The 17364-nt window shown below is 40.6% G+C and overlaps 1 protein-coding gene across 16 annotated transcripts in view; it reads right to left on the bottom strand.

Annotated features, from left to right (window-relative positions):
* Window positions 1–17364, bottom strand: part of LDB3 (LIM domain binding 3) — a 303819-nt gene that overhangs the window by 50871 nt on the left and 235584 nt on the right. For 14 of the 16 annotated variants that reach the window (XM_073685870.1, XM_073685873.1, XM_073685879.1 and 11 more), the window contains 2 exons: window positions 13013–13060; window positions 9224–9369 (listed from right to left, as the gene is read on the bottom strand). In XM_073685870.1, the coding sequence (XP_073541971.1) occupies window positions 9224–9369; window positions 13013–13060 (194 nt within the window). The remainder of the gene's footprint in view (window positions 1–9223; window positions 9370–13012; window positions 13061–17364) is intronic. The other 2 variants (XM_073685876.1, XM_073685884.1) reach the window with 1 other exon arrangement.

Raw genomic sequence — 17364 nt, 5'->3', positions numbered from 1 at the left:
ATCATTTTTTCCCTCTGCTTGGTCTGAAAAAAATTACCCTTACTGAGTACCACATTTTTAATCTTGATTTCTTTTAGTGTTTCTTAAAGCTATAAAGTTGCCATTTGAAATGACCTTAGTTTTGTGCCATGCCTGTGATCTGTTTTTTTTCAACAACATTAAACAACTGAATGAACATCCTCCGAGCCCGGTGATTCCATAATTTTTGCCAGGGGTTGTATGTGATAAAATGATCTAGCAATATGATGAGGTGCTCAACCTGAGGGTGCAAAAAAATAGGCCAGAACATGGCCAAGCTTTTTCCTCTGCAGTAAGGTGGGAAAGACTGGAGGCTGTGCTGAATCGGGGGTTGGAAATCTTCGACTTGGAGTCCTGTGCAGAATTCTGAAAAAGAGTCACTCGCCCGAGAGTGAACGATCCTTGGAGTAGGAAGCAATGAGGCTGGCTGTAGTAGAATCCTATTCTGAGGTTGCAGAATATCCTTGAAGGCTAATAAATATCAGCAATGTGATGTGTTTGCCCAGGGTGTTACCAGGTAGAAGAATTGTGAACTAGACTAGACTGGGTGGAGTAGACGGGATGGCATAATAGTAGCCCTTAAGAATCAGGGCCAAGGTGGGATGGCTGCCCTACTGTTGGTGTGAATAAATGTGCCTTATGTGTGTGGCAGTAGAGAACTGCAGGTACAACCTGACATTGTTGGCTGCTGTAGAAGGCAACATGTTCAGCTCATACAGGCTTGATGGTACACCCCATTTCATAAAGATTATGTGCCATTTGAATGGTGTCATTGGAAATCTGAATGTACTATTCAATCTGGATGTGATATTTCTACTTTATATATGAAAATTACATTATAGAATGATAATTAATTTCAAAATAGAGTAAACTCATCAGAAACAACCCCTTTCAGATGAGGGCCATTGTTGTGTTCAGATGGATATGCTGGTGGAAGTAGCCTTGTCCTGTACTGAGATTGACTACTCAACAGAATCTTTGCGTAAGTTAATGTGTGGAAACGCTAAAGAGGGTGGCTGTGTGTGAGCATGACGCCAAATACTCGGTCGGAGGAGGTGGCAACTTTGGTGTGAGATTGCGTGACCTGAAGAAGATAATTGTACAAATTGTTTTAAAACACATTTCCACTTGAGAGTCACAGGGCATGGAATAGCCGAAAGGGCCTTTGTCTGTTCATTCACACAAGTTTCATAGTTTGGACCGCCATCTATCTTTTTGTTATGGAAGAGACGCGATAACAGTAACAAATGGGAACGCCCCTTTAATCCACTATTTTCTATTTGACTGAGCCCAGATAAGTTAGGAGAGTAATAGAATATCGATAAAAAACAAATATTCTACATCTAAATATATGTTTCAGAAATATATTTTTCAGAGAATTCCAGCGAGAAAATACCACCTCTGTATATATAAGGTAACTGAGTAGCACATTGCACAGATCAATCACATGATAAAACCCCCATTAGTCAATGTGCTGTTTTGCAGCAGATATTTGTTTTTCAAACTTGGCTTGATGTACAGGGATATATCAGTACGCAGCCATGTATGTGGGATCACGCAATGCTGGTTATTTAAGGTATGTGACCTGAGACTGAAACTTAAGTTTTAAAGGGATGTTCCAAAAGTAAAAAAAAAAGCTCTGCCAGAAAAAAATATGTAAGAGAATAATTTGGCACTCAGCTGCACGGCTCCATTGATCCCCAGTAGGGACATAACTATAGTGGGAGCAGTCGCACCTAGACCGAAAAGTCTAGGAGGGTCTAGATGGTCCTTTTGACCCATAAGAGAAGACCAAGAGGGCCCTGTTGGATTTTTTAACTTGGGGCACATGAGCTTCAAGTTATTCTACTGGTCTCCTGCTAGGCTTTGTTTATGTGTCAATAGCAATGATGTGACATTTAGGTGGTTGTCCAGCACAAACATATTGAAGACCTTTACGTGGGCGATATACTGCAGTACACAGCAGTGGCCACTAATAAACATACAGAGATACAGTGTTTTTGCTCCTTACATTGCTTACAACTGGCTGCTGCCAGATCAGGTTGTATCAACTGATTGATGGTGGTGCTGGGTGTCGATCCCCCATTGATCTCATATTGATGATCTATAGTCATCAATATGTTTTCCCTGGACAACCCCTTGAAGTGAGCATACTGCCATCACCGATATACTGATGGATTGCAGCAATGACGTGCTGGTACAGAACAGCATCACTGCTGGCATATAATCAAAGACTGGCAGAGACCACAGAAATTGTGGTTGCTCAGCGGGTTTTTTAACAGCTGAGTAATATGATTGTTTTATTTTATTACATATTTTTCTGGAACACCCCTTTTAAAACTAACCCGACAGATGATTTATGGTGCCCTAGCTAAGAGCTGGATATAATAGAGGAACTGAAGCCGGGCTTCATGATCTATAGGTTTATGTGATTTCGAGCACGATTTCTGTGTAAAAAGCAGGGTAAATCCTGGCCGTTCTCCTAGCAGAGATAATGAGAGTCCTGATTCACCCACACAAGCTGAGTGACACCCTTCCTTCTCAGTCAGCCTATAGAAAAGATTCTTTTAAATGGAAAAATGAATTTGGTGAAAATAAAAAAAGATGCAAAACACCAAAAAATTTACAAAATCCTCAAATGTAAGAATGAATCAGAGCCTTTGTTTTTTCTAGTTACCTGTCAGGATTTACTCTGCTTTTTCCCCAAAATAAATTCTGCTTCGAATTCTACAAAACTGTACATCAGTTTTTTTCTCTCTCTTCATCATATGCTGATCTCAGACTGGGCAGCTGAAATCACTGGATATTTTGGCATCATATTGCGTTGGGAGCTGTTGCTAAAGGTCCTGAATAGCAGGAGAAGTATGATGTGTAAACTTAAATTATAGAAGTAAGAATACATGTTAGGATAAGACAACTATAATAACATGTATTAAAAAGAACCTGTAATCACAATTTAACCTGTTAAAGTAAAAGGTGTGACCATAATGGCCCTGTTATACTGATTTAGTGGATACCTTTAGTGAAAACATCCGTAGCCTGGTTCTTGCTTAATTCACCTTAGAAGTTTTGGTGTAGTGGCCTCTTTGTGCATCGGGGCAGGACTGTGGGTCTTCGGCTCTGCCGTGGCCTCTCTGCATTTGTATGAGCCTCCTTTTAAATTTCGCACTAGTGCCACCCTTGCCCGGGCTGTGCTTGTGCATAATCATGTCCCGGCACTTTACAGTAAAATGGTGCCGGAGGCGGCACAGGCTCATATTAACCTTACGATCTCCAGCAAAATGTAAGCGCATGCGCAGATCAAGATCTCGGCCCGGGATGTCATTGAGCCAAGATCCCAATCTGCACTTGCGCAGCCACGGGCACCATTTTACAGGAAAACGCAGGGACATACAGTAGGCACGGAAAGTATTAAGACCCATTTAAAGGGCTCTGGCTGGGCCAGTCAAGAATGGTCACAGAGTTGTTCTGAAGCCACTCCTTTGTTATTTTAGCTGTGTGCTTAGGGTCATTGTCTTGTTGGGAAGTGAACCTTCGGCCAAGTCTGAGGTCCAGAGCACTCTGGAAGAGGTTTTCATCCAGGATATCTCTGTACTTGGCCGCATTCATATTTCCTTCAATTGCAACCAGTCGTCCTGTCCCTGCAGCTGAAAAACACCCCCATAGCATGATGCTGCCACCACCATCTTTGACTGTTGGGATTGTATTGGGCAGGTGATGAGCAGTGCCTGGCTTTCTCCACACATACTGCTTAGAATTATCACCAAAAAGTTCTATATTCATCTCATCAGACCAGAGAATCTTATTTCTCATAGTTTGGGAGTCCTTCATGTGTTTTTGAGCAAACTCTATGCGAGCTTTCATATGTCTTGCACTGAGGAGAGGCTTCCGTCAGGCCACTCTGCCATAAAGGCCCGACTGGTGGAGCGCTGCAGTGACAGTTGACTTTGTGGAACTTTCTCCCATCTCCTTACTGTTGCTCATTTTGGTTGGACGTCCAAGTCTAGGAAGACTTCTGGTGGTCCCAAACTTCTTCCATTTAAGGATTATGGAGGCAACTGTGCTCTTAGGAACCTTGAGTACTGCAGAAATTCTTTTGTAACCTTGGCCAGATCTGTGCCTTGCCACAATTCTGTCTCTGAGCTCCTTGGGCAGTTCCTTTGAGCTCATGATTCTCATTTGGTCTGACATGCACTATGAGCTGTGAGGTCTTATATAGACAGGTGTGTGCCTTTCCAAATCAAGTCCTATCAGTTTAATTAAACACAGCTGGACTCCAATGAAGGAGTAGAACCATCTCAAGGAGGATCACAAGGAAATGGACAACATGTGACTTAAATATGAGTGTCTGAGCAAAGGGTCTGAATACTTATGACCATGTGATATTTCAGTTTTTCTTTTTTAATAAATTTGCAAAAATTTCTACATTTGTGTTTTTTTTCAGTGAAGATGGGGTGCAGAGTGTACATTAATGAGGGAAAAAATGAACTTTTTAGAATTTCCCAAATGGCTGCAATGAAACAAAGAGTGAAAAATTTTAAGGGGTCTGAATACTTTCCGTACCCACTGTAAATGTGCACAAGCGCTGCCCGCCGTAAAGGTGGCGCTGGAACAAAATTTTAAAAGGAAGGCTCATACAAATGCGGAGGGGCCATGGCAGACCCTACTCACAGTTCTGCCCCACAGTCCCTTCCTGATGCACGAAGAGGCTACGGATTGTTTCACTACAGGTATCCATTAAATCAGTAGAACAGGGCAATTATGGTCATACCTTTACTTTAACAGGTTAAATCGTGATGACAGGTTCACTTTATTGATGTAAGTCTGATCATTATTATTGTTTTATATTAATTTTTTATCACTTAATATTAACTAAAAAAAAACTAAGCAAAAGCAATAGTGCATAAAACAACACTGGTTACCTAGTAAACACTGTTTTTGCCACTTGCATGGATTTATATTGTGTGACCAACTTGTCAAGCCCTTTTCCAAGTGATGCTCAAAATCGCTTGAAAAAACGCATGCATAAACGCATGTAAAAACGCTGAAAAAACGTATGTAAAATCTGCATGCGTTTTTCTGCCAAAGAGATGCACAGGAAATTTCTGCATCGTGGGCACATAGCCTTTAGGTCTGTTTACACGGACCAAGGGTGGCATGATGCAACCAACAATCAGTAAGCTTTACCGATTGGCGATCATTTGAGTGTCTGGTTACACAGGCAGACCAAAGTAAATGATGCGCACTGAGTGATTCATACTAGGTCGCTCAGTACACATTGCCTTTGTTCTCGGCAGTGCGAGTTCTGTTTACACAGGACGATACACCGCTGAAAGCAATTATTTTTTGCACTGCACACCAGATCATTTCACCCAACGAACGAGCATTTTGCTTGTTCATCTGGTGATCAGCAGCCCGTTTAGCAAGATAATCGTGAAACGAGATTTTTTAACAACACTTGTTCACGATTATCCTGCAGTGTAAATGTAGATTCAGACAATAAAGTCCCCAAATTTGTTGGAGCCCACAGCAGACATGTCAAAATGCCTATTTTATTATATTATATTTATTTTCCAACTTACCACATTTGCCACGTCTCGTTTCTACAAAAGGTATCTGACGGGACATTGACAATAATAATGGTAATATCCTTAGTAGTGTACAGAGGTTTAGGAGGTCAATAACTAATAACTCCAGCAGTCTAGGTTTATTTAGAGGTAAAGGCCATGGTGTTGCATAGTGCTCTACAGTGGGTTAATGCCACTTGACTATATCCCTGGTGGTGGAGAGCTAACACCTAATATTCTTGGTGGTTTGAGATGCTGAAGTTGTTAATGGTATTATCTGTTAAGGTCTAGGAAAGCGAACATGTAAAAGGACCATGTGATCTGGAGACAAGTTGACCTGCAGCTGGCCTTTGGGATTTGCTTGTCCTGTGTCTTTTGCATTAGAGGAGCAGTGGTGAACAGGACCTCAGTGTGGACGTGTGAGGGCACAGGAGCTGGTCCCTAGTGGAGGAAAGAGTGGATGGAGGCTGAGTTATGTGACATGGGGCCTGCAGAGCGAGGGCTGGAGGGCCACAGAGAGAACAAAGTGAGTTGATTTGGGAGATCTTTGCTGCCTTATTGTAGTGGCTGACCACTGAAGTGACCACTGTGGGGGAGGATCTGAGCATATCTGACAGCCTGGGAGGGTTGTTCTCTGGAGTCTGCTGGAACTGTAGAAGATGTACGCCTGAGAGGGATCATACATACAGTATATGTGTGTAATAAATGCTTTACAGAACCATATAACGTGCTTTGAACTGATCAGCAAATTTATATTGAAATAACCATTGTTACGTTTGGTCATATAGATCATACAGCCAATTATTGCCACACTACACCAGTCCAATTTATGCCTGTCCCTTATCGTTAGTCTCAATGTGATAATCCTAAAAAGAGACTATAATATATTATTGACTGGATATTATAATATATTGGCGACACCAGTCTAGCACATCATAATTTCCTCCCTGTTCATAATTATATTATACCAATAATCTGGGATAGTAAGTTTAATATTTTTAATTATCACAATAAGTGCAGGAGCAGACAGCCGTAGATTCTCATATCCGAGAGAAGAGTGTCGGTTGTGCAAGTGACACTGTGATCAGACTGTGATCATAGTATGCTCCGATTCTCTTGGATTCTCTCTGTCAGTCCGTGGAAATCAGACTGCACTCAGATGTCATGAGAGTGCAGTCTGATGTTTTCCACAGACTCATTAACTTGCATGGCTGAGTGCAATCTGAATACTGCATCAAGCTCGGGCATGTTGTGATTTTTTCCTTGGACAGACACTGTTCGGGGAAAAAATTTACACGTGCACGGCCCCATAGACTCAGGCTGAGAATACGGCTATGTGTACGTGCCCTAAAAGTTATATTTTATATTTATACCTTCACACTCTTTCTCCCTCCTTTCCTCTTCCTTATACACAACTATCATGTGTCATTACTCCTTGAATAAGTTTCATGTTGCAGTAGAATTGTTCTTTCGCATTGTCAAAGATCTTCTATCATATTCCTCAACCATATGGGGTTGTATGCCACCTAGTGGAAATATCCGAAATAATGTAGCAGAAGATACTCCGAGCCAGGTACAAAATCACCCATTGTGTTGTAGTATTTTAAAATGTGCCAATGGTTTACAAAATGCCACACTGACAAAATCTGCAGCCTTTATCTGCCTTAAGAGTATGGTGGTGATTGCTTGTTGCAACTCCAAGCACCATATGTCACAGCACTCGGGTGGGCACCAGAGCCCACAAGAACCAGCTGTAATTCACCATGACCTCAAAATACTGTGGAAATATTGTTCAACCCATGTGATCACAAGGAGAGGTCTCCTAACTAGCTGATTGTTAGCCGTAGCTACTTTTTAAAGGGGTGTCTCAAGTTTGGAGGATATTCACTATATGTAGAATAGGCAATAACTTTCCAATTGAAGAATTTGAGACAACCCCTTTAAGGGATAACCCTAGGCCTAACACAAGTCCCCAGGACTGTCCTAAGCTATTCTTTGTGTCACCTATACCAGCGGTATGCCCTAACAGCTGCCTTTGCATTTTAAATTCACATGCAGGATTGCTTTGGAATTCATAGCTGTTTCATTATGGTGCATATAAATGCCTAACATGTAAAAGTGACACTAAAGTGTTAAGTTTAACAAAATCATTTGTAGCAATAATAACGAATAACATGATTATTAAAAAAGCATCATAAAGCAAGACATAAACTTAACAAAAAATATTATTTATATATACTGTATATTCAACAGCAAAATTTAGGTTTTGTACATTGTACTAAAAATAATAAATCTAAGGCACAAAATGTTATGCAATGTCTGACACTGTATTTTGACATTTAAAGGGAATATGTCAGCAGGTTTTTTCAAATTAATCTGAGAGCAGCATAGTGTGGGGGCAGGGAGCCTGATTCCAACGATGTGTTACTTAGTAGGCTGTGAGCTGTAGTTTCAATACAATCATTATTTTATCAGCAGGAGATTATCACTGCCTCACTAGGTCTCATGTGCAGGACAGTCCAGCTAATTTGTGAAACCCCGCCCCCAACACTGATTGACAGCTTGCTGACAATGTACAGTGTACACAGGAAGCTGCCAATCAGGAGTGTGAGCGGTGTTATACAAGGCTCAGTATTCTGACCACTGCTACATCTACAGGGATGTTATCAAAACTGTACCAAACAGCCAGTAAGTGACACATCACTGGACACTCTCTGCCCATCATCATCGAGCTCTCAGACTACAAAGCAAAAACCTGCTGACAGATTCCCTTTAAATGTCATAGAGTGGAGTACAGCCATGACACATTTTTATGAGTGAGAATGAGAAGCTACATTTTTGGCTGGCCTTGGTTTCCCCTGGCAAAATATGCTGTTCGTTGGGGTGTCAAAAGCCAGACCCTCGGGGATTAGCTGGGCTGAATTTTTTATAGATACCATTTTACAGTACATATGATATTTTGGTTACTTTTTATCAAATTTTTGAGTGGGATTGGGCTGAATGATGAACTGCAGATCTGGTTAGTGCTTATCCCTGCTGTATGAACAGATGCCGGTCATGTATTACTACAACCTGTATCTGACCTGTAAGGAGTGGGCAGAGCTCCTGAGCCCGCTCCATATGCGCCCACCCTTATCATGACGTCCATGCATGTCAGAATGTGCGAAGGGGTTAAATACTATATTCTCCAGTGTAAAATAATAATAACAGATACCTCCTGCCAACATCCTGCTAATCAGCGGCTGCTGATGTCCTGCACCTCTAACACTTACAAGGTTTGTCCAAGGAAAGTGTGAGCGAAGCAGCCCATTAGTGACCACTGATTGGCTGCAGCGCTTACATTGCATAGCAATGTCATGCTAGCCCTGGGACACCTGGAGCTGACAGTGCTGGAATGGTACAGATGCGGGAGGTGTCTGTTATTTCTATTTTGCACTGAGGAATATAATATTTAGGAAGGGGTTCTTTGAGTAGTGGACAATTATTCATTTCTGACAAGTTCTGGTTGATGTGTCATTTACAATAGATAGTAAAAATCCTATTGTCTGTTCTGACCCCGGCTTCACACTCTCTTTACTGAGCAGAACAGCAATTATATGAGCATTATTGCAGAATATAATTATCCTGTGCCACCTTACCTTGGCTTGGTTGGTAAACAGATGGTTTGATGCTTGCCGTAGTTACCACTCGGGGCTTGGCAGCAGGAGCTGAAGGCTCATTGTACCCTCCATAAGGCGTGGGACCTTTGGCAGCAGTGACTGAAGAATAAGCTTGGCTAGATGAACTGAAAGCAAAGAAGAATATTCATTATGAGATGTAATGGTATTTGACATGAAGTCCACATTGTCAACCAGTTATCAGAAAACTGACTAGTCGCCTGGATAATTGTTAGCATATGGCTACTATTTAAAAAATGACCTATCATTTCTGAGAAAAAAACAGAAAAAGTGACAAAAAGTGGCCAAAAATACACGTCATTAGCTAATCAGATAATTCCCCTTAGTATTATGGGGCATGGGTTTACTGTGCAGAATATGGTGAGATTCTCTTCTCTAGGGCATACCATCTGTAAGGGGGGCGCCGGCTCTATACAACATCTGAGAGGTACTTACAGCCTTGTGCTCAGATCTGCGGCGCGGAGGATTCAGGATGAACAGATTCGTACACCTATATAGCCATTTTTTCCAGTGTCTTCTTTTTAGATTACAATCATGAATTCTTATAAATTCGCAGCTATCAAACTACAAACATTGTAAATAATTATTAAGATTTCCCTGTGTATTATAAAGCCCAGTAAAAGGAAGAGAGTACAGCAACTACCAACGGATTAATCTAATAGAAGAAGAAATAATTGTTTTGAAAAGGGTTAATCTACTGTAATGGACAGAGCTGATTCTAGGGGGTTTATCTAAGTCTCACACTACTTACTGTACACAGAGCCAAACTATACCTGGGGGTGTAAAATATCCTAGGCCAAACTACACCCCTTACAGGCTACAATATACCCCCCAGGGGATAAACTCTATTAGGACAAACTATACCCGGGGGTATAAAATAGCCTTGGCCAAACTACACCCCTTACAGGCTACAATATACCCCCCAGGGGATAAACTGTTCTAGGACAAACTATACCCCTCCAGGCTACAATATACCCCCCTGGGAGATAAACTGTCCCAGGACAAACAATACCCTGGGGTATAAAATAGCCTAGGCTAAACTACACCCCTCCAGGCTACAATATACCCCACAGGGTATAAACTCTCCTAGGACAAACTATACCCGGGGGTATAAAATAGCCTTGGCCAAACTACACCCCTTACAGGCTACAATATACCCCCCAGGGGATAAACTGTTCTAGGACAAACTATACCCCTCCAGGCTACAATATACCCCCCTGGGAGATAAACTGTCCCAGGACAAACAATACCCTGGGGTATAAAATAGCCTAGGCTAAACTACACCCCTTACAGGCTACAATATACCCCCCAGGGGATAAACTCTATTAGGACAAACTATACCCGGGGGTATAAAATAGCCTTGGCCAAACTACACCCCTTACAGGCTACAATATACCCCCCAGGGGATAAACTGTTCTAGGACAAACTATACCCCTCCAGTCTACAATATACCCCCCTGGGAGATAAACTGTCCCAGGACAAACAATACCCTGGGGTATAAAATAGCCTAGGCTAAACTACACCCCTCCAGGCTACAATAAACCCCCCAGGGGATAAACTGTTCTAGGACAAACTATACCCCTCCAGGCTACAATATACCCCCCAGGGGATAAACTGTTCTAGGACAAACTATACCCCTCCAGGCTACAATATACCCCCCTGGGAGATAAACTGTCCTAGGACAAACAATACCCTGGGGTATAAAATAGCCTAGGCTAAACTACACCCCTCCAGGCTACAATATACCCCTCTATTTTATGAGCCCTTGTAAATGAGATAGATTTTAGATGCCATTTTTTAAAAAACTTAAAATTGACTTACACGTAGTGGGAAGGTATTTGCGTTGTTAATCACATGATGACGATTGATCTTACAATACAATAAGACTGGGAAGTCTAACATCTGTAATGTGAAATTCTAATATTTTTATTGATTGAAGTTTTTCTGGTTCAAGTCTATGTGTTTAAAATTTTAAGATTTTAGTCGGTTATGTTCTCAATTAACTTAGCTGACAAACCTGAAGCCCCATTAAGATGTTGAAAACTTAAGTAATTCTTGTGTATATCACTCAACACTGCTGATATCAAGGGGGGTATAACTTGGTATGAGGGGGTATGAAATGGCTTAGGCCAATCTATACCCCGGAGTATAAATTGGCCTAGGCCATAATATACCTGGGATATAATCAAGTCTCGGCCGCTTTAACCCCTGGTATAGTCTGGACTCGAGGTATACTATGGCCTGTTATACCGGCTGTCAGTCAGCCCTGGGGCGTTCTTACAGCTGTGGTAAGTGCAGACTGTAATCGCTCCAGGCATGCCTGCATGACTGAAAGGCGCCAGCTCCCAGGAGAAATAAAGTTAATTTTCTCCCGGGTGCCGCACTTTCATTACAGAGGCCGGGCACCTTCATAACGCTGTTAACCTGCAGATTAACCCCATATCTGTAGGTTAATAGCGTTATATAATACTTACTTGATACAATAATGAATTTAAGGTCTAGCATATAACAAACCCATTTGTAGATGACTTTAGATGTCATGTATGGACATTTTTTTCATCTGTAATGCATGGACAAACTGGGTGTAGAAGTGTTTCTATCGTCATTTTGGCTCATATTAAGGCCACGTTCACACGTTTAGTATTTGGTCAGTATTTTACATCAGTATTTGTAAGCCAAAATGCAGAAGTGGTGACGTGTTTCTATTATACTTTTCCTTTGATTGTTCCACTCCTGATTTTGGCTTACATACACTGATGTAAAATACTGACCAAAAACTAAACGTGTGAACGTGACCTAATAGTTGTTCTCAATTGAGGAAACCCCTCTATGATGTCCATACCCTTGAACAGAAAATATAAACAGGGGTTATCTTTATAAGACAATCCTTTTAAGAGTGTGAGGTTATGTCTCTTTAGAGGTGATTAATATAAGGGTAGCAATTAAAGGGTTATTCTCAACTTGTGTCTTCAGCAGCATACAGTTTTCCAGTCTCTTCGCTTCATTGTTGCTTGGGGGGCAGTTACTCCCCCTTGAGTGACATTTTTGGTTCAATACTTTCATCCCAATGCTTAGCTAAACTGATAACAGTAATTTGGTCAGGAGCTGAAAGGGAGAGGGAGGTGAGCAGCTGTCTAACTGTTCTATACAAATGAATGATCTGGTGAGAGGTGGCAGGGATCTCAGGAGTCAAGCTTCAGCTTGGAAACTGCCAATAGTGGGCTGTTTATTTTGCAGGACTGATAACCGCAGCTCAGACAGGGGCTGACTTCGAAAGGGAGGTAAACATCTGTCTAACTGCTCAGCGCAGAATATATCTACTGTGCCTACTCAGCCAGGCTCTAGTGGTCAATCTCATTGGCAACAAGCCATATACTATGTAAGTTAAAAGCTCTCATTGCAGGAGAATGAAAACAGATAGAAAAAGAAGGTCAATTGCAGACTTGATTACTTTCATGCTGTCTAACTAATAAAAGCAATTTAATATCAGAAGACTACCCCTTTAACCATAAATCTTTGCAATAAAATCTACTCCAACTGTATGCAACCTACATTTAGCTCATGCAAACTAATAAATCAAGATACTACACAACTCCACTTCATAAATATTACATACTATCTAGAACCACATACTAAGATACTACAATAGCTTTATCATATCTAACACACAGCTTAGCAAATGGTGAGTAGCAACAAGTCTCACAAAGAACTTTTCATTAGTATTTTACACATTCATTTTGACACAAATACCTTATTTTAGACTGGTAGCTGGAAGAAAAGGATGCTTGCTGATGAAGGCTGAAAAAAGCAAGTGTTCACCTTTGTTACATTATAGTGAAGACCCAAAAACATAAGTCTTGACCCTTACTACGTCTCCTCATTGGGTCTTTATCATACATAATACATTGTCAATCTGCTTTGTGTAAGACACTGCATTAGAGGTAGCCACAAAAAACAACCTAAAGCCAATGACTGCATCTAGCTGAAAGAATGACAAATTCTGTTACTTATTCAGTTTAATCAAGCTATCGTTGATATGCACATGGATATAGCATTTAGTAAGTTAATTTGATGCTTGTCAAATTATCCATTTTTATATTAAAGGAATGTAAAAATGTTTTTTTTCCAACATTTAAAATTCATTATTCCTCTAGAAATCCTAAATAACATTTACACAATATTTTAAATCTTTAAAATCATTAATTTGAAAAACAAGACATGTTTCCATATATTCAAAATAATATGTATTAATGCTACATTTCTGTTCAATGAAGGCTGGAAGCACACATACAGTTATTGGTGCAGTTTTGGATAAAGTTTTTTGATCCAAAGGCAAGAGTGGATTAAAAAGTAATGGAAAACATAAAGGAAAGAGTTATACTGAAAACTATATATATATTTATATATATATATATATATAAACTATACTATACTGAAAACAACATTTTATAATACATGTGTCTTTCGAGTTTTATGGTGACATTGTTTTCATCAGAGACAAGATTGTGCATTATACAGAATACCATGAATATATATATATATATATATATATATATTTACTGTATATCTTTTGGTTTGAATCACATGCAGTTTTGTAGCAGCTTTTGAGGCAGGTTTTCATACATTGTCTTAACCCCTTCACCCCCAGGTGATTTTCCATTTTTCGTTTTAGTTATTTCCTCCCCTTCTTCCAAGAGCCATCATTTTTTTTACATTTTCTGTCAATGTAGCCGTATGAGATCAAATCAGCTGTCATATGCTGAGCCCGCATCAAACGCAGGGACACGACTGATGATGTACCTATACATCATCGGTCGTGAAGAGGTTAAGCTAAACACAGGAGTGGCTACAAGATGGATAAGAATCAGACTATCTTTTATACTTTTCAATCTTTTTAGAACTACCTCTGGCTTTAGCACAAAAAGCAGCCATATAAACTGCCAAGAAAACTGCATGAGTGATTGCAGCCTATGACAGTAAAATATTTCACAGGAGCTCCAATACATATAGTCCATTCATAACCATCAAAGGGTGAGGTAGAAGTTGAAGAAAAGTCCTACTTTAAAGATAATTGTGAAATAGAAACAAAAGCAGGACATTGATTGTTAGCTATGCTGTTTTACTGATTTAGTAATTCATCTAGGTTTGAAGGTTTATTAGCCAAGACAGAAGGGCTTGGTGGGATTTTTGCTCATTGTCCTTTTGACTAATTGGGGCTATTTTCTCACTTCTTGTTATTGTTAAAAATGCAGCTTTTCTGAGGAGGCCTGATGATGGGATTCACCACTAGATGGGCACCCCCTCTCCTCAATGCCCTTGAGACCAGTCAGTACACCTAAACCAGCGATGACAACATTTACTGCCGCTGAGGCTTTAGCACCCATGTCCTTTCCAACTTTGGGAAATAGCAAAAGGCAATGGTACTCACCAGCCAAGGTTTCAAGAAAAAATGCACACCATGCGAGCTTACTTATTTTGGCCAAAATATCAACTAATACCTCATATGATATTTTTTGCACTTTTTTTATCTGCCAGGACACGGCCAGGCCCAGTAATGGTGACCTTGTAAGTGGGGGCTTCACAACTCTGCGATGCACGGATAGGGTGCCAGGCATCCCGCCTAGTCGAATAGTAGGGGCGTGTAATAGGATGCTGGCTAGGCACGGTGCCGCGAGTGTGTGAATTGCACCCTACTGCAAGTTTCATCTGTGTGCAGTTTTAATGCTGGGCAGTCGCCCCTCCAGTGAGAGTGGGTGAGGGCGATTCTTCATCAGCATTCTGCACCTGTGTTACCTCCTTCTAACAAAAGGGGGCCGGCCGTGTCCTGGTGTGCATTTTTTCTTGAAACCTTGGCTGGTGAGTACCATTGCCTTTTGCTATTTTCTAAAAATTCTGTCTATTGTTCTGGCTATGCTGTCTGCCTTTCCAACTTTGCCCTAAGCATAAAAATACTAAGGTTTAAAAGGAGTTGTCCAGTAATTTTTATTATCCCCCCAATGTATTCACCCTGTGCCCATAAGGGTTTTTCTAATTACCTTTAGTTGTCTTTCTTGCCTGTGTGTGGCGCTACCGCGGTCCGCTCACAGGTATCACGTGACCCTCGCTAAAAGTAGTGGACACCTTCCTTAACATGATATTGTACTGGAAGTTTTGTGGTAACATTCAGCTGGGGATGCCATTCATACTAATGTAGGGAGTGGGATCACTGGTTTAATGTAGGTGCAATTTCTCACTATATCTAAGTTTTTGTGTTGAAGATCTGTAGATGGGGTTTTGTGTCTTAACCCAAAACGATCAACAATTTACAATTGAAAGTTGACTTTGAAGAGATTTTCCTCTGTTTGGATAAACCCTTCTTAAATACCATATTCCCCAGTATGGAATAAAAACAATAGATACTCACCTACTTGCGGTGTTGCTCCAATGATCTCGGCACCAGGTCTCCCAGCACTTGCATGACATTGTTACACCACATGAGCGTTGCAGTTCTCACACTTTCATCGGACATCTGAGTTTTGTCCAAGGAAAGTGTGAGTGAAGAAGAATTAAGCTGATTGGCTGCCTCATAATAATGTCACATGAGTGCAGCAGAGAACCAAAGCCAACATGGCTGGAACAGTACCGGTGATGGACATGAGTGATCATTTTATTTTACACTGGGGAATACAGTACTTAATAAGGGGTTGTCCAAGAAGTTGACAACCCCTTTCATCTAAAAAAATGATAGATTGATTACACTTTTTATAGATCAAAGATTCTCATATTCTCATGTGATTTTCCCTGCAGAATGCCGAGTGACTGCCTGAGACATCATGGGGCTCATGTCTGCTAATACCAAATCTGCTGTTTGTTAGTTGCTTCCCATTCTGGGAAACACTCTTCTATGCTGGAAATTGTCAGCAGAAATGGGATGTCTTCTCTTTAAATTAGTGTAAAAATAACTATACTCACATTTCTAAAATAACTGTTGAAAATGTACCTATAATTTACATTTAAAGGGACTCTGTCAGCACAGAATGACTGTTGTAACCAAGTACAGGCGCTCAGTGTATCATTGTATAGCCACATGTTTAAGTATACCTTCCCACCTGCTTGTTTTCCATGTATCTCCACCGTTTCTAGCTCTACCAGTCAATCAAAGAAGAAAGAGTGGGGATAGAGGGAAAAAACGCAGGTGGGAAGGTGCACTTAAACGTTTGGCCATGCAATGATGCACTGAGAGTCCCTTTAACACTTGTGCGATATTTAGTGGAGGATCTTAACATTAATCACCCCTTTAATAAAATATAAACTTTTGATTAGTGATTCAAGATGTGGATGTTTCTCTTCATTTTTTTTTAAAGAAATGAACAACATGTGAACACTTAATATGGTCTTAAGTAATGGAGTAATGATAGAATTAGAGTGAGTGAAAGTACTGTATGGTTACTTACACGATGGATAACACCGCAGCGTTGTTAGCCTTTATTACTAAGCAATGGAAGAGCAAGCTCAGTTCTCAACATGATGTCGGGAAGCACCAGGAGGAGCACACAAATACTGAGGAAGGATATATTCCACTCAAAACCTTTAAGCGCTTGCAAGGTGACGAATCGCTTTGAACTCTTTAAAGGGAAATTATCACTTTTATAGAGCAAATGTGTGCAATATCATATAAGTTTAAAAGAATAAAGTATCGTTTTATTTTTATAAGACATCATGGAAAGTTAGAGAAGGAACCTCTGTATTGTACTCCATTTGTGGCTCTATAGAGAGTGTCTCACTCTGGAGGACCTGCTCTTCCTATGCTTTACATGCATGGCTCGTTCGTGTAAATGGGATCTGTATACCGCTTCATTTCACCTGCATGGCAGTGTAAGGAGGTTAAACAACGATTACAGCTGTTTTCCCAGTGGGGGTATCATTGGGGGACCGTGCCAGCAAAAAGGGGTGGAGAAGCCCTTTAACTAAGTTTTTCTTATCCGTTGCTATATGGAAAACTCAAATTAGTAACTTAGATCAATAAATTACAGTTTGTGAATCTCTAAGTCCCTATCACTATAATAGCATGCTCAATAAACAAGCCAGGTATATTAAAATATTGCAATAATGTAGATACTTGT

Source organism: Phyllobates terribilis, unplaced genomic scaffold (genome assembly GCF_046119375.1).
Source record: "Phyllobates terribilis strain yellow unplaced genomic scaffold, ASM4611937v1 Scaffold_5__5_contigs__length_657084704, whole genome shotgun sequence".
Taxonomy (NCBI): Eukaryota; Metazoa; Chordata; class Amphibia; order Anura; family Dendrobatidae; genus Phyllobates; species Phyllobates terribilis.
The sequence above is the reverse complement of the archived record's forward strand: the minus strand, read 5'-3'. Positions and strand labels throughout refer to the sequence as shown.